Source organism: Anguilla anguilla, chromosome 11 (genome assembly GCF_013347855.1).
Source record: "Anguilla anguilla isolate fAngAng1 chromosome 11, fAngAng1.pri, whole genome shotgun sequence".
NCBI lineage: Eukaryota > Metazoa > Chordata > Actinopteri > Anguilliformes > Anguillidae > Anguilla > Anguilla anguilla.
Window position 1 is genome coordinate 35,144,446 of NC_049211.1, and position 22,131 is coordinate 35,166,576.

Consider the following 22,131-nt stretch of genomic DNA (forward strand, 5'->3'; position numbering starts at 1 on the left):
ACAGGTTAAGGGTCTGATGGTCACACGCAATGTGAGACACGCTCCCCCCCACCCCTTCATCCCAATCCCCCTCCTCCTCCTCTCAGTCCTGCAGCGGCTGTCCTGCCAGAGAAAGGAACAATGTGCTCTTTCTTACCTGCGCAAGGTGTACATTCCATCCCCGCTAGACAGAGTCACTATAACCCCCCCAAACACACACACACACACAAACACCCCCACACACATCCACACACATCCACACACACACACATACACACACACATAAACACCCCCACACACACACACACACACACACACACACACATAACCCCCCCCCCCACACACACACACACACACATGCGCATACACACACACACACATTACATCCCCACACACGTACACACACACACGGACACACACAGACACACATAAACACCCCCACACACGTACATGTACACACACACACACACACACACACACACACACATAAACACCCCTCCCCCCGACACACACACATAAACATCCCCACACACGTACACACACACATGGACACACACAGACACACATAAACACCCCCACACACGTACATGTACACACACACACACACACACACACACACACACACACACATAAACAAGACCCACATGCATACACACACACATAAACACCCACATAAACACCCACACCCACACACACACACACACACATTCACACACACACACTCACACACATGCATACACAAATGTTAAAAGCTTTCCGCAGTCAAATGCCACTGTGGGAAATTTTGAGAAATTTTATTTCACACCTGTACAAGCATGCCACAGGTAAGCATACTGCAACCGTTTAATATCAAATAGTTACAGTCAATCGATATTCATTAACTGGCACTTCTTTCCCCCACCCTGCTGCAGGCCTCTGAGACAGCAATCTTCAGCGGGAGGTGAGGGAGGGGGGAGGGGGGAGGAGGGTGCAGGAGGGTGGACGGAGGGGTTGAGGGTTGAGGCTGTATCAGCCACACAGAATTTAATCTGTGGAAGTGTGGCGCGCGTCCTGTAGGTGGGCTGTGAGCATTTATGCAAGATTACCCAACAAGAAACAGCAGTGTAGGGGAACGTAGAGAGAGAGAGCGAGAGAGCGAGAGAGAGAGAGAGAGAGAGAGAGAGAGAGAGAGAGAGAGAGAGCACATGTACTCTTAGGGCATATAACTAGCAGTTGCAAGCAGCAGAACTTTAATATTCAGACAGGCAACTTTACGCAAGTTAAAATAACTTGTCTGCGTCTCGCACTCACCTCTGTTCCAATTGCCTGCTGGGATTACGCGTCACGTGAGACCACCGAAAAGTTTTTTTTTTTCTGAAAAGCACCTGTTGAAGAGTCCAGCGAAATGCAGCAAAGGTATGTTCTCCGCACGCTCTTAACTTATCTTTGGCTTCGCGTTTTACGCTGTGTTAAATTCGGGTGACGTCAAGATCTGGGTTTTAATTTACAATAAAATCGTATCTGAAAGTTTTATTCTTTTGCTCGTGTCGCTAACAGTGTACATAGCGCCCCGGGGAAACTGTTGCTCGCTCCATCAAACGCAGTGACAGAAGGGGCCGTGTGCCAAAAATGTGCACAGTTGCACAATAAAAGACTAATATTCTTGCGCATTACCATACTACTAATATTCAAAGGAATTCCAAACAGTCCGCTAAAAAATAGGTCATTTTTTCAATGTACACCAGTTTCGTTTAGTCTTACCGACATTCTGTTGAATGTATACTCAAAGTTTGACATGTGTTGCAAAAATGTGACTATCTTTAATTGTAATGCTCTTTAATGATGGAAAAATATATTTCTATTTCACATACTGCAGGTATTCAGGTACTGTAGTTAAATTTGCATTGCAGGAACACACGGATACATTAAAAAACCACAGGAAAAGAACATTTAAGATGTAAAATTATATTTGTAAAGTATTGTACTGTCTCTCTGCCCTGTAAAATGGGAACTAAGATAAAGGCAGGGTGTTTTGAAGGAAGCTGGGTTCCTGGTGAGTTTTTGTTTATTTTATCATACATGTCACATTGGTTCAAGGAAGTTTTTTTTTTTTTTGTCAGCACAGAGTTTTTGTTTTATTTTATTTTTTATTATTTGACAAAGACTTTTGCCAACCAATAAAAATGGACATTTCTGAGGATGTGTCTGTGTTAGACTTTGCTGTGACTTTGCTGTGTTAGACTTTGCTGAAAAGCCAGTTTATATCTGTAGTCTCTGAGCAGGTGAAGCAGAGTAACATAGCAGAATGAATGGGCTGAAGGTGCTGTACAGATCACTAAACATTTTAAGCACAATTGTCCTTACAGCACCTGTCATAGGTTCTGAGGATAAAGGTCCTCATCAATGTCACCCGACAGTTCTGTGAATAATTATAACCTTTATTGAAAAGAATATGCTACAATATATTGTAAATATGTGAACTTTTTGGAAAATATAATTATACACAGTGTATATGAAAAAAACTGTGCATATGAAAAATCTATTCGTTCATATTCGAGTGATAATAATTTGTGTAATAGCATATAATGCTTAGTATATCCAAATACACATATATGTTTGCGTAATTTGTATTGTGAGTGTTGCAAAATTTTGGTAATATGTTATATTTCAATATACTTTCAGTGTATTCAGTTTCTGTATGTGAATTCTGGGAGTTACTATCTGTAAGTTCTCCTCACCATTGAAACCTGCGTTAATGAATGAATGAAAGTAATTGGCTGATTTGTCTCTTTATCCAAATTTTCTATATTCCCTTGTGAATTTCAAATGGCTATTTAAAACCACAAACAACTTTCTGTTATTGCAGTTGTCAGAAATTGGGTTGGTGAGGGGTGGAATACTTATCGTATTAAAACACGTTTTATGAAAAGGCACCTGGTTCGTTTCATTGTTTAGTTTCTGTAAGGACAAGCTATTAAATTGGGCACTCAGGCAGGAAATCTAGATGTTTTTTTTGTTGTTGTTTTTTTTTTTGAAAGGATTAAAATAAAATGCATATTTCCTTTCCAATTCATGGCAGTTAGTGACTTTCCCCATTTCTTTTGAAAATGAAACTAAACTTGATGTTCAATGGGGTAACAGAGCAAAAAAATGATGACAGCTATATCAAGCCGTACGCCCATATATATAAGGCTGACAATATTTGTTTGTGTGTTTATGTGTGTATATATGTATAAACATGCTATATAGGCATTGGATTATAATACATACTCTATCACTCAATGTATATAGCAGGCTTGGCTTATATGGTGAACAGTTGTTAGACTCTAATACGTTTTCTGTGATGGATTCTGTGGTTTATAGCTTAAAAAAGCATGAATCAATGTGTTTAAAAAAACTGGTGATTTGTCCTTGAGGAATTGACAAATATGTTCAAAGGGCTTCCTTATCAATGTTACATTTAGTTTGATTTCAAATAAACCCCCCTTGTGATTTTCTGTGGTTTGAAAACAGGTAACTTCATTCACCTGCTGCAGCATGCAGTCATCCGCATCAGCTGGGAAGCGCTACTCCAACAGCTGTGTAGGAACACATTACCACAGTCACAGTTTCTCATGCAGTAAGTTACTGTAGTACGAAAATACATTTCTGTGCTTTGCGTCACAATGGAAAAGAATATTGCAGTCCTTCAGTACTACAATTCCCATAAGCCCCTGCACACTAGTATGAAGAGGTAACAAAAAAATCCATATGAAAAATATGATAGGTTTTATTTCATCCTAGTGCTATTTCACCTGAGCATCACAGTACACAGGAAAACATTCAGTTTTATTATTTCAATACTAACAGTGACTAGATAAGTGATAAAGATGCCCTCTCTTCGTGTAAAATGTACTCTATCGGAGTTAGCGGTGGGGATCCAGCATACTGTAACCCACTGTGGCTCTAACAGAAGGAGGTGTAAGGGTTGAGGTGTCCCAGTTATGGAACAGATGCACCCGGTATATTAAACTTAAACAGTTATGAAAGCACCCTCATGGCCTTCACGTGTCTGAGCATGTCAGTAATTCCGAACATCCAGTCACTGTGCCGGAGGTTTCTGTGTTTATCCATTTTCCTGTGGAGGTGATTGAGAGAAGCAGGGTGACGCAGTAGTGTCACTATACCTCTCTGACTCCTTGACTGTGAGCAAGCAGTAACACCACTGGACAGCTAGGGGGCACTGGAGAGTGAGGTGGACCTGCACAGCGGTCACAGCTGGCTTGAACAGCAACTGCCAAAGACCATACATTCTCCAAGACTGCGGTCTTTTCCGAAGGGCCTGTTGACTATAAGTGTCCATCGCTGGGCGTAGGAGGAAACAATCTTCCTCAGTCCGTATGGAGGCCGTGCACCTGCGGACGCTGGGCCTGGGCGTCTCGGTGTAGCATCGCTGATCCAGGGTCAGTTAGGCCTTTAGGCTGATAATGCGTAAGCCTAAGCACATGGGCAGGGGAAAATGATCCTAGATCAGCACTCCTACTCAGAGACACGTAATGAAAATGGGCCCTGGTCTCTCTTGATGCCATTCAAAACTGTGCCATGTGACAAACATGCTGAGGGAATATACTCTCTTGCCAACCTATTATCTTTCTGCCTGTTCAGTTCTTGTTAATATAATGAACTGGTCCATCGTTATATAAAGACTGGCGGAGCAGGGGCGTATGGTGAATTAAGTGGAAGGAAGCCTCTGTTGTGATCTTTCCTTCGTTCAGCGAATGTGCAGAAAGCGATGGTTGGCGGTGGGGGGGATTACGTTTTCTCTCGGTCCCTGCGAAAGAGTAAACCAGGGAAAGAAAGCAGCTTTGTGTAAATAAACAGTCGCTGAGGTCGGACGGTAATTGCGCTGAAGCCGGGAAAACCCCCCCCGCCCCCCCCCCCCCCCCCCCCCATGTCTGACGGTAAACAAACGGACGCAAAATAAATAAAAATAAAAATAACAGGACAGGAGACCCAGAGCAGGGATGCAGTCGCAGGACAGAACCTGCGTAGTTTTGAATCCCTGTACCGCACAGGACAGCGGCCCTGCTGATCTCACCAGGAGCTATGCAGCGCGTGCAAAGTACATACACACAAAAAATGAAACATACTAACACACAGGCAACTGTCACACACTTTACCACTTTACCACTGTCACAAATGAGGCTCATCAGCGCCACAGTTTGGGGACATGTGAGAAAAGCTGCATTGTGGGTTTCAGTGAATGCCCTCAGGACATTTAACCCATTCAGTGGGCTCTGTGAAGGTGAGGTAAATGCCCTCAGTACGTTTAGCCCATTCAGTGAGCTCTGTGAAGGTTCAGTAAATGCCCTCAGTACGTTTAACTCATTAATTGAGCTCTGTGAAGGTGAGGTAAATGCCCTCAGCACGTGTAACCCATTCAGTGAGCTCTGTGAAGGTGAGGTAAATGCCCTCAGCACGCTCAGCCCCTTCGGCGCGGCTCTGTGAAGGACGGGCGCGGGGCGAGTTTTGTGGTCGCGGCCTCCTGGCCTCCGTTTGCAGCAGAGCCGGCTGCGCCGCGGCTGATTGGCTTATCAGCCGACGGCACGGCCGCCACGCGGCGCGCTGATAGCGGGACGCTGGAGCGGAGGAACTGAGAGCCGCTCCCAAAGAGGCTCCGCCCTTCCGCCTTCTCTCCCTCCTTCCTTCCCTCCCTTCCGCCTTCTCTCCCTCCTTCTCTCCCTGCCTTCATTCATCCTGATGGCCAGGCACATGAGGACAACTGAAACTCAAATAAACCACACCTTGATTCGTACACCCACACATACACAAACGCACACACTCACACACACACACAGACACATACATGTACACACACACATACACACACTCACACACACACAAACGCAGACACCCACACACATATGCACACACACATAGACACACGTACACATACACACACAGACACACACACACACATACTCAGACACACACAGACACACACACACAAACACAGACACACACGCTCACATACATGAACACACATGCTCACAGACACACACACACACACTCACTGCACCGGTAGGAGCTCCTGTAACTCAGGTTAGCACAGAAGGTCAAAGGTCGAGCCGCACGTGCCAACTACAGCAACAAAAAGAAAGGGACAGTACAGAAAAAACTTTCTTGGCACGGTAGGGCACATTTTTTTTCTCCTTGAGAGCCGGTTGGCCGTCCTCTCCTTTCCCTGTCTGGGGCGGGGGGTGGGGTCGGGAGTAACGTGTCCCCGGGCGGGGAGGTGATCCCCGATAACGTGGCCCGTCTGTCTGTCTGTCTGTCCCTCCCAGGAGAGCTCCCTGCCGCCAGGCCCTGTCCTGAATGTGTTCGGCCGCCGAGTGTGTGCTGCCTCAGCTGCTGAGCTGTGAGGTGAGTCTGTGTGTGTGTGTGTGTGTGTGTGTGCGTGTGTGTGCGTGTGTGTGTGTGTGTGTGTGTGTGAGTGTGTGTGTGTGTGAGTGTGTGTGTGTGTGTGTGTGTGTGGGTGTGTGTGTGTGTGTGTGTGGGTGTGGGTGTGTGTGAGTGTGTGTGCGTGTGTGCATGCATGTGTGTGTGTCTGTGTGTGCGTGCATGTGTGTGTATGTGTGTGTGTGTGCATGTGTGTGTGTGTGTGTGTGTGTGTGCGTGTGTGTGCATGTGTGTGTGTGTGAGTCTGTGTGTGTGTGTGTGTGTGTGTGTGTGTGTGTGTGAGCATGCGTAGGTGTGTGTGTGTGTGTGTGTGTCTCTGTGTGTGTATGTGCGTGTGTTTGTGCGTGCGTGTGTGTGTGTGTGTGTGTGTGTGTGTGTGCATGCGTGCGTGCGTGTGTGAGTCTGTCTGTGCGTGTGTGCGTGTGTGCGTGTGTGTGTGTGTGTGTGTGTGGCATAAGAGATGAGGGACATCAGTGAGCTTTCTATGTAACATCCTGAAACAAATGGATGCACAGACCCAAATTACATATAAACAATTAATGGCATGTCCCTCAGGAACAGCCCTCTCTACGTTCACTAATATATTATGTTTCTGAATTTATTTATTTATCATCCACAAACATATCATCGCACGCACATACACACACACACTCACACACACACACACGCTCACACAAAAACGTGCATACAAACACACAAACGATTACCCTCAATGACTGGTGTACAAAACAGGAAAATGTCCCCTAGTGGCAGCCAAAGATAAAACCGTGAGAGCAGAACTGTGAACAGTGTGCTTAATACTGACCTTCATTAGGGATGAGATCTTCATAGCTGCTCGTCCCTCCTTATTACACACACGCAGTCTTTAGCATGCGTATCGCTCTGTGCTAAATTTACCTGAATGTGAAGGTAGCGCCTAACGTGATTCAGCTAACTGCAGTGGAGCAGCAGGTGCTTTAGACTTAAATCAGACTTAAAATGTATTTTTTTCTCTCTCTATTAAGTGGAAAATATAACCTTGTTTTAAGTTACTCTTTGCTTGACAAGTGAAATTTTCTTGCCACATTGATAGATGTGTCTTTTATTTAGTAACAGTAATAGAAATAAGATTTTATGTTTGAATGTAAGACTAAGATACTTGTTGAGATATATTTTTTTGGTTTTTCAGTTTCCCTGGTAGTGTCTCCTGACAGATTGAGAAGGACATGGTTACATCTTTAGAATTTTAGTATCCCTCATTAAGGTGTAATTCTAATGTAATTACTCCTTATCCATGCTATGTGTGTGACCCTTGAAGGCAGTTCTGGGGACATTTCTCTTGCTCCCATTTAACTGCACACCTGCACCCAAACAGCCTGACATTTAGCCAACATTCACATCCAGAACGACTTTCACAGCTTACATTTTTACATACAGTCAGTTTATATAGCTGCATATTTTACCTAAGCAAATCAGGTGCCCTTGCTCGAGGGTACAACGGCAGTGCCCTGCCTGGGAATCAAACCTGCATCCATTGCGTTGCAAGCCACTTCCCAAACCATTATGCTGCAGTCACCCTTATTGAAGGCCAGAGTCTACAGCCAGGTAGGCTGTAGGTTTAAAATAAAATCTTGATAAAATCCTATTTCCATGATTTTTACTCTGCATGTCTAGTCATATACACATATATAAAGCAGCATTAACCCTTCTATTATATCAATTTGGAATTTATTTTTTTCAGTTTTTAATGTGCTGAAAATACTGGGTAACTTCTTTGTGAAATTGTATGACTTTTACTGCTTTTTGTTGTCATGAAGTTATATGGAGTGTTTTCAACCACAGCTGTGTTGTGGAATGTCTGTTGCTCTGCACAGTTCATATCACAGTTGATGGTGCAGGTCAATTTGGCTGTTTCATGGTCACCTTCATGAAATGCTAAATAAATTGGTTTATGAAAATGGTTTCAAATCCAAAATTGTTTAAAGGAAATGTGGTCAATGAACTTATTAAACATAGTATTTAAAATAAAAAGATGTTGTGAATCGCAAGATGAGGCAGATTTAATGCTTTCACTGTTTTAGGATTATTTGACTATGTTGAATAAATTTACACTACATGGGTAAAACATGAAGGATGTATCTATTTTTCATAATATAAGGGTTAATGTCATCCCTACAAGAAATGCCGCCCCTCACTTTTCTACTTACAGTCAATGAAATGATATAGCCATGTGTTGAAAAATATACTGCAATATATACTCACAGGCCACTTTATTAGGTACACCTTGCTAGTACCAGGTTGGACCCCCTTTTGCCTTCAGAACTGCTTTAAGGTTCGACGTGTTGTGCGTTCAGAGATGCTCTTCTGCACACCTCGGTTGTAACAAGTGGTTATTTGAGTTACTGTTGCCTTCCTATCAGCTCAAACCAGTCTGGCCATTCTCCTCTGACCTCTGCCATCAACAAGGAATTTTCGCACAGAGAACTGCTGCTCACTGGATATTTTCTCTTTTTTGGACCATTCTCTGTAAACCCTAGAAATGGTTATGCGTGAAAATCCCAGCAGTTTCTGAAATACTCAAACCAGCCTGTCTGGCACCAACAAACATGCCTTTCTTCCCCATTGCTTGGTTTGAACTTCAGGAGATTGTCTTGACCATGTCTACATGCCTAAGTGCATTGAGTTGCTGCCATGTGATTGGCTGATTAGATGTTTGCGTTAATGAGCAGTTGAACAGGTGTACCTAATAAAGTGGCTGGTGAGTGTATTAAATAATGCATTTTAACATATACAGAAGTACTTGAAATGTGATATCAACACGTCACTATATTTTAATTAATATATTGGATGTCCATATATGGGGAAAAAATATTTTTGCTGCTATCACATATGCAATGAAAAGAGAATTGTCTGTGCAGGACAGCCATAGTCAGTTACTGAGGATCAAACAGCAAACCCAACAGCAACAATATATGAACATGTAACTGTTCTTGGGCACACATATTCCCAAAAGGTTATGGTTCATGCCAACAAACCAATATCACATCCCTCACAGAAATGAAATACATTGTCAACATGTGGACTTCTGCAAGATAGGATAAATACATTTCTCAACTGTGGTTTTTAAAAAGAAATATGTTGCAACGTGGCATTTCCGCCCATAAAACTCATGAAGTCTAGTAAAATGAAGTCCTACATCAGAGACGAGACATTGCCATACGCCGCAGTCCTGCCAGCTATTAATTAAAGCAGCTTTACTTCAGATCACAGCATCATGCTGATAAAGACAAGTGAAGCCAGCACTGCTCTGAGTCAGCTCTCAGTGAGAGTGATCGGATACAAGGTGCATATTCAGTTTGAGCTAAAATGAGCCTTATATTCCACCCCCCCCCCCCCTTCCCCTACAGGGACTGGCCAGTCCTGGAAGAACCCATGGCAGGGTCCCAGCACCCCCAAGTGCCCCTGGATCCTGGGTACATCGAACGCCCCAAGCCACCGACATGGAGTTAACCTGGCAGGAGCTGATGGCCATCACCGAACTCCAGGTCAGAAACCGAAGGGTGCATCTCGCTGCCTTTAGAACGGGCTCTGGGTTCCTCACGTTCAGAAAGCGGTGCCGGGTTGGTTAAGTGTGCAGCCAAGGAGACCTGCATCGTCTGCAGTATAAGGAAAAGTTAAGGCCACTGTCAGTTACTGCGTACAATGGTGAGGGTTTACCTGTCTAAGGTGAATGCGATGGTGGACAATGACACGCCTGACGAATGGGACCAAAGCAGCTTTCCGAAAGACGACGTGTAGCTAGCAGCACGGCGTGTGTACGCCTCCTTATGAAAAAAAAGGAAACAAACGCAAAGAGGGGAGAAACCCAGGTAAAGCTGTGTAACAATGGGCCGATTGAGTGATGGAAGGATAAGGACAGGAGAGAGGAGGGAAGGGGGTGGGGGTGGGGGTGGGGGTGGGGGGGTGTGGGGGTGGGTGGGTGTTGTAAGCAGCAGGCTGCCCCCCTGCCAGGCACAATGGCCATCTGTTTCCACAAGAAACCTGATCAAACCTGAGAGCAGCCTGCATGGGCTGGGGGTTTGTGTGCGTGTGTGTGTGTGTGAGTGTGTGTGTGAGTGCGTGTGTGTGAGTGCGTGTGTGGTGTGTGTACGTGTGTACGTGTGTGTGTGTGTGTGGTATGTGTGTGTGTGTGTGTGTGTGAGTGCGTGTGTGTGTGTGTGTGTGTGTGTGTGTGTGTGTAAGTGCGTGTGTGGTGTGTGTACGTGTGTGTGTGTGTGTGTGTGTGTGTGTGTGAGTGCGTGTGTGTGTGTGTGTGGTGTGTGTGAGTGCGTGTGTGTATGTGAGTGCGTGCATGTGTGATGTGTGTATGTGTGTGTGTGTGCGTATGTGTGTGAGTGCGTGTGTGTGAGTGCGTGCGTGTGTGAGTGCGTGTGTGGTGTGTGTACGTGTGTATGTGAGTGTGTGCGTGTGTGTGTGTGTGTGTGTGTGTGTGTGTGTGGTGTGTGTGCATGTGTGTATGTGAGTGCGTGCGTGTGTGATGTGTGCATGTGTGTATGTGAGTGCGTGCGTGTGTGTGTGTGTGAGTGAGTGTGAGTGTGTGTGTATGCATGTGTGCGTACGTGTGTGTGTGTGTGTGTATGTGTCTGTGTATGCATGTGTGTGTGCGTGTGGGGTGTGAGTGTTATATGATCAGCAGATGACTGCCGGATTAGGGGGGACCCCCCCCATCCATTCACCTCATGTCCTCTGTGAATGATTTATTTGCTATGCCAGCACCTCCCAAAGTTACAGTTGTGTGAATGCCACTTATAAAGAGCAGGGCCTGCCCCCTCACCTTACCAACATGCTGAGTTCCAGTACAGCAGAAACACCTCCACAGATATAACAGTCCACAGTAAAATGTCCAACTCTAACAGAGTTTATATGAGTCTAATATGTACACTGTAAGAGTTAATACTGCACATGTTACTGTGTGCACTGCGGGTTACTCATCGCATATGTGAGCAGACGTGTAACGTGTAAACACGCTTGCAGTGCTGTCTTCTGAGATAAAATGAGGACAGACAGACGCTAACCCATCCCAAACCTCCCCCACAGGAGTTGGAGGTGCCCAATGAAGGCCAGTTCGAGTCGACCGTGTACCCCCCCTGTGAGCCGATGGTGGCCTTCGATGGGTATGGGGTGGGCCAGCCCGCGCCGCAGCCCCTCCCCCTCGGCTGTGGCGGGAACCCCGGCGGCGGGTTCGCGGGGCAGTACTCCGGGGTGATGTCGTCGGACGCCCAGTACGGCACGCACAGGCCCCAACCCCCCTGCCGGCCGTTCCACCTCGCCCACCACCCTCTCCAGCCCGGTCTGCCCAACATGACCACGCTGGACCACGTCCAGGGCATGGCGGGGGCCCGAAACGGGCCCCTGACAGACGTTTTGGGCGGCCCCCAGGGCCAGGGCCACCCGCACCCGGGGTTCGGCCCCGGGCCCTACAAGCAGCCGGTCGCCCCCGACGACCTGGAGTCGGACTCGGGCCTGTCGCTGGGCTCCAGCCCGCCCCTGGCCTCCCCCGGCAACGCGGCCAATCCGGGCGCCGCCGCCGCCGTCTACGCCTGCACCGACGCGGGCGCCCTGGGGTACGGCAGCAGGAACCCCGCCGAGGCGGAGGGCGGGGCCAGCCTGTGTGGGGCGAGGGGGAGACCCGAGCGTTTTTACCCCGGGGACCCCCACCACGCGATGACCCGATACCCTTACCCTGCACCCCACTCCGCTTACTACCCCCCGCCCCCCGGCCTGCCCCCCGCGCCCCCGCAGCTGCAGCAGCCTGCCCCGCCCAAACACCCGCAGGCCTTTCCCCCACCCCCGCACGACTCGCACCTCAAAGGGCCCGGCCCGTCCGGGGGCCGGGGGGCCCCCTTCTGCGGCCCGTACGGGAGGCCCAGGGGCGCGTCGGACGCCCCCCTCAGCCGGGACGAGCGGCGGGCGGCGGCCCTGAAGATCCCCTTCCCGCTGGAGAGGATCGTCAACCTCCCCGTGGACGACTTCAACGAGCTCCTGAGCAAGTTCCCGCTGAGCGACGCCCAGCTGGCCCTGGTGCGCGACATCCGCCGGCGCGGGAAGAACAAGGTGGCGGCGCAGAACTGCCGCAAGCGCAAGCTGGAGAACATCGCCCTCCTGGAGGCGGAGCTGGGGCAGCTGCGGGCGCGGCGCGAGCAGCTGGCGCGCCAGCGGGGCGAGTTCCAGCGCGGCCTCACCCTGGCCCGCCGCCGCCTGGCCGACCTGCACGCCGAGGTCTTCTCCAAGCTGCGCGACGAGCGCGGGCAGCCCTACTCGCCGCGCGACTACGCCCTGCAGCAGGCCGCCGGCGGCGGCGGCGGCTACTTCCTGGTGCCCCGGGACGCGGGCGACGGGGAGGCGGAGCCGAAGGCGCAGAGCCTCCCCGCGCACTGACGCTCTAGGGCTGGTTCCGGCCCAGGCTCCGCCCACTCCCAGCTGTCTGGGGAGGGGGCGGGGAGGGGGCGGGGTCTCAGAGCCCCTCACAGCTGCATCGCCGGCTCCTTCCAGTCCAGACTCTGAGAGCACGAGCGCACTCTTGCAGCCGCTCTCCAGGACCCCGCCCGTGGACAGCCTTAAATCAGAGCTGCAGCGACACAGCGCGTGCATTTGGTGGCAGTTGCGTCTCTCCCTGTTCGCTAAATACGTCTGGTGAGCCTGGTGCTGGCAGATTCCCATCTGTGCTGGTTTTCATTTGCCCCCTGCCAGGTTGGAGAGAACTTTTAACTGATCCACAGTCCACTGCTGATTCTCTCCACTGCTGAACACGTGCGGTTTTACTCCAGGGTATTACTCCAGGTTAAACTGAGAATAAGGGGGTAAGGGGGAACCCCCGAGCTGGATTTTTGTCCTTTCTATTTAAATTTGTAAAAACCGCCAGTCATGTTAAAGCAAAGGTAAATTGCTCAGCCGATAGAAGGCTCTGAAACACTGTTTTTCCTCTGCCCTGCTTGGGTTTTACCCCAGGTGTGAAAGCTAGCACAAAGTCATTTCGTCAAATTTGCTCCTGGGGTAAACTCACTGCAGCCAGGTCTATAAAGCTTGTTCAGCTGTTCCGTTACTTTTCCATGACCCTCCATGAACAAGCTCTCTTAATACTGAACAGGCTGTGTGTATTACCAGTTTTGTAAAAGGGGCTCAAAAGTATAGAAATACATTCAACTTGTTAACGAGGTTAATATAACAATTTTAATGGAACTTTTTTTTTTTTTTAAAACTAAAGGTTGATTGGCTACTTGTTAAGCGATGTGAAATGTTCATTTGCATTGAACTCAAAAGGAGCTTGACTGAGACACAAGCTCAAAGGAGAACCAACGCGTACAGATTCCGTGCCAGCGCCGGGGGATTGAAACTTACGAGTGGCTTCGGGCCGCCGGCCTCCAGTCCTGGAGGACCGCAGCACCTGCTGGAAGCTTCAGCTCTTAAGTGATCTGCTTCAGCCCAACACGCCTTGTTTTCATGGGCTTAAACGCAGCCAAAAACTAGGACTACAACCGGAAAGCACCGACAGCCTTAAAAAAAGGAAACGTTATTTCCAATATGCAAGGAAACTGGACTCCACCATCTGAATGTGATCCGTTTGTCTTGGCTTTCCTGCCAAGAACCTATTTACCTCCAAATAGGTGTTACAGCTGTTTAAGCCAGTGATCTCAAACTCAGTGCCATGGAGGGCCGTGTGTATGCTGGTTTTTATTCCAGCCTCAGATTCTTGATTATATAATTAGTTCAATTATTTGCTGAATTGGGGATGCAGGTTTGCACATAATGGTGACCCGACGTCTATGGTGACCCGCATTGTCTAAATAAAAACTTGCTTACATTCTGTGCTTCGACGCAGTTAAACGCATATGGCCGAATGAGCAATTGGACTGAATTAAGGCAGCATTAATCGGTTGGAATGAAAACCTGCGTACACACGGCTCTCCATGGCAACGAGTTTGAGACCGCTGGTTTAAGCTCTGGTGTTCAGCGTTGGGTTCCACTTTGACGCACTGAACAGAGGTGCGCAACAACAGACGCCCTTCAGCAGTTCTCTCCTTCGTTTCATCGTTGACTGGATCGGACGTGAAGAAGCACCGAGCTAGAAATGAAGACGGCTCACGCAGGCCTGGAGAATGTGTTTCGCTACGATCAGATTCAGGAGTGAACCAGTGCTGGCGTAAGACTGACCTTTCAGACCGTGAAGCCTGGATCTGTGTACCTCTGCAGTAAGCCCACCCAGAAGTATTAAAGCAGGGGTGGAAGGTCTTAGCTTGAAGCTTCCCAGCATAGTATTGCTAACAGTCTGTAAATACTGGCAATGCTTAATGTTAAATGAATGGCTGTTTTTTTTGTTAGAGGACAAGCTTGAATTCAGGATTTTTTATTTTTTACTGAAGGTGAAAAGGCCTTGTGCATTGACTTCAACGTGCTCCTCCATTTGATGATCGACGGATCAAATGCCTCTCGATAACTGTAGCACCAAATACAATTCTGAGCATATGTTCAAGGATGAGACATTTGTTTAAAAATATTTTTTATTGGAAAAAAACACAATAAAAAAAGGTTTACAAACAAAAACTGTCCAGCAGCCTTCAGTGTTGTGCAAAATATGCATTCCTCTTCTGTTCTCCTTGAAGGTAAGACCAAAAAAAGTGTGTCAATCAAATTAAGTCATTTGACTTTGCCAGCCCCTTGTCCCCACCCCCAGATCACGCCAATCCCTTCACTGCAACAGGACATATCTCCAAATCTAATTTACCTTACAACTGAGGTAGACAGCTTGGAACATTTAAGAGAAGTATGTGGTGTAAAAGTGGTAGTTATTCCTTTCATAAACACCGCTTGGGGAAATGTCAGCCACCACACATCCACAGCAGTAGTTACAGCATTAACTGTACGGACTGATGACAGGGGAAAAGTGCACACCTTTGTAGAAACAACCGCAGGTCAGACTGTGCATCATGCTGCCTGTGCAGGTGTATTGGTCCGGTCAGATTCCTGAAAAGGAGATTTAATGGAGAGGGGAGAAGGACAAAGTCAAATTTGGAAAATATTTAGTGCATAAAATTGTCTAAAGCAACTTTGGCCCTCAAGGACAGTAATACTGCCATTTTCATTCATTTACCCTCTAAGCTGGGACACCAGGTAAGTGAGACCTCTGGCCAGTCAGCGACATTATTCTATGGAACTTTCCAGTAGAAGAACTAGCAATACTACCAACTGAAGGCCAAAATTTGAGTATGCTTGATTTTAAGTATTCACTGATAGTTAAAAGTACAAAAAAAAAAATGTCCTCCAGATGTTTACAGGCACTACCACACTAATGGAGAAGACAAAATGTTGCATTATTAACAGCAGGGTTTATCTTGACCAAAGTTCAGGAGAGCTTCGAGACGCACAAGAAATTTGCACACTAAAAAATGTAAACGATCAATTGTAATTTCCGTTAACCAGTAAGAAACTTAATGCTCGAGATGCAAGCTCTCTTAAGTCTTTAAAACAGTTGTCAAACTCCAGTCCTGGAGGGTCACAGTGTCTGCTGGTTTCTTGGCACAAGCCTTTCGTTAGTCATCGATTGGAATCCACATGCCTTGTGAAGGCTTTAGCTGGCAGCTGATTGAAAGGAAACCACAACAACCCAGACACTGCATCCCCCGTGGAACTCAGTTTGACATCCATGTTTAGAGTAACAGAGGGTGCGCCATGGACTACTGATAAATGAACATGCTGGCTGAAGCAAACCCTGAATTTAAGATGTGCTATGCCACATTCATGAACAGAAGCATCAGAGCAAAATTCGGGAAAGAATATCTTACCTACTTTGCAAGGTACAAAAAGACCACCTTTCGTAGCGGCTAGTCTCAACCTGCTCTTCCCACTGCCTCCCGCTTCTCTGGTTCCTGGCTGCTGGTCTCGCTACCTGCTGGGCTTAGCCGTCGCCCACGCTAGCCTCTCGACCGCTACTCTCCGATAGGAAGCTGTGGCTCTCAAACTCTACAGTCCAAACACTTCTTTTCCTCCATCAGAAGAAATGCTTTCCAGACAGAGTGACAGGGCCTTTTAAAGATGAGGGCCGGTTTGCTGAACATTGTCAGTGTGCGACCACTAGTGACTTGCATAATTGCAAACATTAGTAGTAGTAAATGGGTTAGAGGATATTTGTTTTTGATTGAGCAAAATTCAGCTAAGGTGCAGTTTAAATAAGTGTTTTTAGTCCGTGGCAGATGGACAGTGACACTGATGTCCCGATTCTAGTGGGGAGCTCATTCCATTTGAGAGATGGTAGCGAAGAGGACCCATTCAGAGAGGACAGTACAGAGCACTGGACCAGCTGAGGCCTGGCAGGAGGTACAAGGATAGAGAACAGACTGCAGGCAAGAAGCTTCTGTTCCTCTTGCCACACCAGAAACCAGCACTAGAAATGAGCAGCTCATTCAGGTCAGAGCCTGTAGCCAGTGGATGTACATGGACAGGAGTGCATTGCAGCTGAGGAGCTCTGCTAAATGTAACGGTTCATGCGTAGCGTGCAAACATCCTCTACAGAACGAGGTCACCTTGGGAAACAAGGGCGATTAGCTCCTTAGCATTGGACCATTCACCACAGAACACGAGGTCACCGTTGGAAACGTGTGTTCGATTGGCTCCTTTCAGACACTTCGTCAGTTTGCAGCCATGACAAAAAGTGTCTGAAATTGAGCCCTGCCACTAGGATTGCCTCCTCAGTTGCCGTTCGGCAAGCGTTCGTGTGTGAAAACACCCAAAACTCAACACACCGAAGGAGTCAGGCTTGCACCACTTAGCCCCATGAGAGATGGTACATGTTAACTCATCCGACCAACAACCGTGTGAGGTGCGAGTGCACACGTCCACCGTTTCACTGAAGCAACTTGAGTTTACGCCATATTGCCTCCACCTGTCCCTGCTCTACACATGCAGCCCGTGGTGTGCACCAGTTAGCGTTAGCACTGTTAAACATGGCGGCTCACATTCAGCCATTAGCTGCTGCTTTGCTTGACTGGCTAGTGAGACTTTGGCCTTGCAAGCAACGGTCATTTTAGGACCACAGAAACAGGCATCTACTCGTCAAGTCCTTGGGGTCTACAGCACAAAGAACTTGACTCTGGTAGATTCACAAAAGCTCAATTTCTAAACCCTAATTTTTAAGGTCTAAATACCTTCCCAGCAGTTTGTAGCGGGAACTACAGGACAAACTTGCCATGTTGCCCAGTCAACACCAGTAAAAGCTGGGGGGTGAAGAGCTCAGATACATAGAAACACTGCTATAAGACACTCGGACAATTTTTTTCTTTAAAAAAGAACTGAGAGATGGTTTTATTTCAAAAAACACATGATTTGCTGCAGTTACATTTAAAAAAAAAAAAGAAAAAAGAAAATCCAACAAAAAAAAAATAAACACCATAATGGCTGGCAAAATAAAAATTTACATAAAACCTTGGAATGCTTTTCACAGAAACACAAAAGAAAGGGCATCTATATAAAATATTCCCACACTGACAGCAGGAAACAAACGGGGGGTTTTTTTTTTTTTTTTTTTCCTCCTCCTTTTTCCTTCCTGCTACTGTGCATCTGTGGGACGGGCTGCCGTAGCACCCGGCGCCCGACTGGCCGAGCAGATCTACGGCGTTTAGCCTGACGCTTCCCTGTCCCCTCTCTGGCTGTCCTCTCCTCTCCTCCTCTCTCTCCTAAGTACTGTACCCTGTTGAACAATACGGAACAACATCGTTAAACTGTGCACTGGCCTTCAAAAACAAAACAAAAAAACGCACCAACTACCATTTTAAAAGAGTCAGGATCACGGTTTCGTCAGGAGCAAACCCGCGCTCTTGAAAGAGAGACGCGGTCCGGAACTGAACCGTTTCATCTAACGGGGTTTAATATAACCCCACGGCCATCAGGGTGTGGGGCAGGGAAGGCCAAATTTGTATTATGTTTTTAAGGTTTGCTGCTGGATCCTGAAACTTTACGCAGTAAACGCAGGGACCGTAAAGCGGTCAGCACTGCAGGCTAGCCTTAATCCGCTGGCCCTGAGATGCTGGCGGGAGACGACTGGTACAGCGGCGGTACGCGAGACCTCAGAGCCCCGCAGTGGTGGAAATGGCAATGCTTACCCCCCCTACGGACGCGCCTTAGAACCGCCGGCCTCCGCCGCCACCGCCGCTGCTGCCACCGCCATATCCACCACTGCCGGAGCCTCCGCCGTACCCACCTGCAGAACGGGCAACCAGATGAGCGCAAAGCCGGGGCGTGGCCGTCGACCGATCGGAACGTCTGCTCTACCCGCCCCACCCGCCCGCCCCGCCCGCGAGACGCGGTCGCTCACCTCCGTACGGGCCGGCGCTGTTCCTGGACCCGCCCCCGAAGTTGCCTCCCTTCATCGGGCCGTAGCTGGACGAGCCCTGGCTGTTGTAGTTCCCGAAGTCGTTGTAGCTGCTGCCCCCGAAGTTTCCTGCAGGCCGGTTCAGGTACTCGTCACTCACAGGTACACAGACATCGGCTTACATAAAGTAAAATGGAAAAAGGACCACCATTTACAGGAAGGCTACGAACGCGACTGCTGACTCACCACCGCCAAAGTTTGCTGACTCACCACCGCCAAAGTTTCCGCCGCCGCCGCCACCGGCGCCGCCGCCGTTGTTGTAACCGTTGTATCCTCCATTTCCGCCATAGCCGCCGCCGCCGCCACCCTGGTTGCCGTACCCCTGCCCGCCGCCGTACCCACGGTTACCCCCGTAGCCAGGACCTCCACCGTAACCACCTGGGAAATCAAAACCGCGAATAATATTGTGTTAGAGAAAGCAGACAGTCATCCATCACTCAACTATAACACAGAACAATGAAGCCCTATGTACTATACTATACCACAATGAACACATCAGTTTACATACGAAAAAAATTTGGTTCCTGAAAGGACACATCCATTTTTCAACTTCCTCTAATCATCAGATGCACCAATAGCAGATCACAGGTAGATTAGGCCCAAGTAAAACATTGGTAAGGACTCAGGAAGCCTTCTGCAGTAATTAATGTTCTTAACACCAAAGTGCCCGCGCATGTAAATGTCCGAGACACATAAATGAGCATATTTTGGCATGAAATTCATGAACTGATATGTCCTTTCAGGAACCAGACACCTCAAAACCAGGTACTGAAATATCACTGGCAGAGAGGCTCATGTCACAACATTGAACACAGCTGGCAATTATCCTGACGCCATATCTCAGTTCAGAGAGCCTTCACAGGGATTGGTGATTGATATACAGGTCATTCTGAGTACTGCCCAATGGTGTATACATATTTAGCAGTGACACTCCAAGGGACGGGCAGGTGCACTATGGGTAAGGGGGGGGGGGTGGGGGGCATGGACTGTGCAGAGTGTGTTAGTCTCAGACATTGTGCTGAGAATAGATTCTGGACAGGAAAAAGTAAATGAATAGCATGAACTCTGAAAGAGAGTGGCTATTTGCAGGAATTTCTTTGGACTGATGAAGAGCTTACCATCTCCTCCAAAGCCGTTGTATCCGTCACCGCCTCCATAGCCACCTCTGCCACCTGGAACAATCAGCCCCCCAGGTCAGTAAAATTCACAACAGCCTTCAATTGCATTATTTATGAAAATCAAAGGAAGGGAAGGGTGTTGCTGGAACACATACCACGGTCACCAAAGTATCCACCCTGGCCAAAATCATTTCCTCCTCCTCCGTATCCCCCACCTCTTCCGAAATTACCACCTCCTCGCCCTGGTAAAGGAAAGGGGGGGGGGGGGGAGAGAGACATTGAAAACATCAAGATTTCGAGAGGATCCTTTTTGGGGGGGGGAATTCAAAAAAAGAAATCTAAAAAAATTCGAATTCCTCATACCCGTACCGGAGCTGGCCATTTCTTGCTTGGAAAGCGCTTTCCTCACTTCACAGTTGTGCCCGTTCAAGGTGTGGTACTTCTGAACTGCAGGACAAAAATAAGTGACATTCTGAAATGCCAGCACACGCTTGCCCCCCAACACACTGCATTAAAAATAGCACCACTTATGCAGTCCTATGAATCAGGCAGCTAGAGCGGAGGCGGGACTTACTAACTATCCTGTCCACTGCGTCATGGTCGTCAAACGTTACGAAAGCAAAGCCCCTTTTCTTGCCGCTGGCCCTGTCGGTCATGATCTCGATGACCTCGATCCTGCCGAACTGTTCAAAGTAGTCTTGCAGGTGAGACTCTTCCGTGTCTTCTTTGATGCCTCCAACAAAGATCTTCTTCACGGTCATATGTGCACCTGGTCTGTTTGAATCCTAACGAATTTAGAGAAAGTCAGTGTCATTGGTCCACAGAGAACAAGTCACTTTTCACACATCCCTCGAGTAAGTTACTACATTTAAGATTAGTTTTGAATTAAGACAGACGAAATGTAAAACGAAGTGCTTTCAAGAGCAAATCTCACTCACCTCCCTAGAAACTGCCCTTTTTGGCTCCACGACTCTGCCGTCAACCTTGTGTGGTCGGGCTTCCATAGCCGCGTCGACCTCGGTCACCGAAAAGTACGTGACGAACCCGAACCCCCGCGATCGCTTTGTGTTGGGATCTCTCATTACCTGGGCACGAATCCAAAACATCAGAATTAAATGCCAGTGCGCACCGGATGCATAGGCGAGCAGAACACGCAACCAAGAAGGCTACTCACCACACAGTCTGTAAGCGACCCCCATTGTTCGAAGTGGGCCCGTAAGCTTTCGTCTGTCGTTTCAAAGCTAAGCCCTCCGATAAAAAGCTTGCGGAGCTGTTCTGGTTCACGGGGGGCCTGTAGGAGAAAGGGACATATTTCTAGATTAAAATAAATACATTAAGCTCAAATCAGTCGGCGCTTAGCCAGCATTAGCAAGCTAAGCTAGCTGGGTTGATAGTGACGTTATCAATGGCCGGTCCAATTGTCTTCGAGGAAGGGAACAAACAACAGTAACCAGGTGAAACGCATATGGTCACATGCAACACATATGGAAACAATGATCGGCCTACCACGTTAAATGGATAGTTAGCTTTTCAATCATGTCGCTTTTGAAACAGACTCCCAAGGACTATCTAAGTTATGGCTAGCTAGCTACCCAACAAAGACTTTGTCTGGGGGGGCGCCATGTTCCCTATCACGAAAGTGCGTACAAAGCACAGATCAAATGAACAAAACATCATGGCCGAACAGAACACAGAATAGCACAAATGGAAACTAAAAATCATATACCAGGTAGTGCAGGCATCATCAATGAACCCTGAAGGAAAACTTGCTGGCAATCTAAGAAATTTACACGGCCGGTTTCCAACCATGCGGTCTACAAAATGGCTGTTCTAAACGTTCACTAGCAGTCATGCTATGAAATTATTCATTTTTTTCGTAAAACACCTAAAATTTAAAATGAAAACGCAGCCACATGTTTTTTTTATATACACAGATGAACAAACTTACCTCCTTCGACATTGTGTGGTTCGTTCAATTTACTACAAACAAACCTACGCAAATTAAAGGTCGAGGTGAGTGTGGCGTACTGCGACCAACCAAAAAAGTACATTAAGTAGGAGGGGAAGGTCCGCCCAGCTACTTCAGCAATTGGTTATACATTCCCGCCGCACTCGTATTGAGAAGTATTTATATACTGCGATTGGCTAAACATACGTCTATTACGAAATAACCAATACCAACATACTTTTAAACGAAATAAGGGTCTATACCTTACA

General features: G+C 47.6%; 2 protein-coding genes across 8 annotated transcripts; one reads left to right on the forward strand and one right to left on the reverse strand.

Moving 5' to 3' along the window:
- The first annotated feature begins 1,015 nt into the window (after nucleotides 1-1,015).
- Nucleotides 1,016-14,934, forward strand: nfe2 (nuclear factor, erythroid 2). Of its 2 annotated transcripts, XM_035383595.1 has the most exons (5): nucleotides 1,016-1,374; nucleotides 3,472-3,577; nucleotides 6,282-6,360; nucleotides 9,783-9,920; nucleotides 11,473-14,934. In XM_035383595.1, the coding sequence occupies exons 3-5, from the start codon at nucleotides 6,313-6,315 to the stop codon at nucleotides 12,811-12,813; spliced, it is 1,527 nt and encodes a 508-aa protein (XP_035239486.1). In that variant the 5' UTR covers nucleotides 1,016-1,374; nucleotides 3,472-3,577; nucleotides 6,282-6,312; the 3' UTR covers nucleotides 12,814-14,934. The 2 variants fall into 2 exon arrangements, with proteins under 2 accessions (XP_035239486.1, XP_035239487.1); XM_035383596.1 differs by lacking the exon at nucleotides 3,472-3,577.
- Nucleotides 14,920-22,011, reverse strand: LOC118208692 (heterogeneous nuclear ribonucleoprotein A1-like). Of its 6 annotated transcripts, none has more exons than XM_035383599.1 (12): nucleotides 21,863-22,011; nucleotides 21,089-21,205; nucleotides 20,853-20,999; nucleotides 20,489-20,699; nucleotides 20,278-20,361; nucleotides 20,070-20,156; nucleotides 19,915-19,968; nucleotides 19,007-19,174; nucleotides 18,740-18,865; nucleotides 18,528-18,625; nucleotides 15,325-18,115; nucleotides 14,920-15,028 (listed from the first exon to the last, which is right to left on the reverse strand). In XM_035383599.1, the coding sequence occupies exons 1-10, from the start codon at nucleotides 21,872-21,874 to the stop codon at nucleotides 18,546-18,548; spliced, it is 1,086 nt and encodes a 361-aa protein (XP_035239490.1). In that variant the 5' UTR covers nucleotides 21,875-22,011; the 3' UTR covers nucleotides 14,920-15,028; nucleotides 15,325-18,115; nucleotides 18,528-18,545. The 6 variants fall into 6 exon arrangements, with proteins under 6 accessions (XP_035239490.1, XP_035239489.1, XP_035239494.1 ...); XM_035383598.1 differs by having other exon boundaries at nucleotides 18,740-18,913; XM_035383603.1 differs by lacking the exon at nucleotides 18,528-18,625 and having other exon boundaries at nucleotides 15,325-15,396.
- Nucleotides 22,012-22,131: the final 120 nt, after the last annotated feature.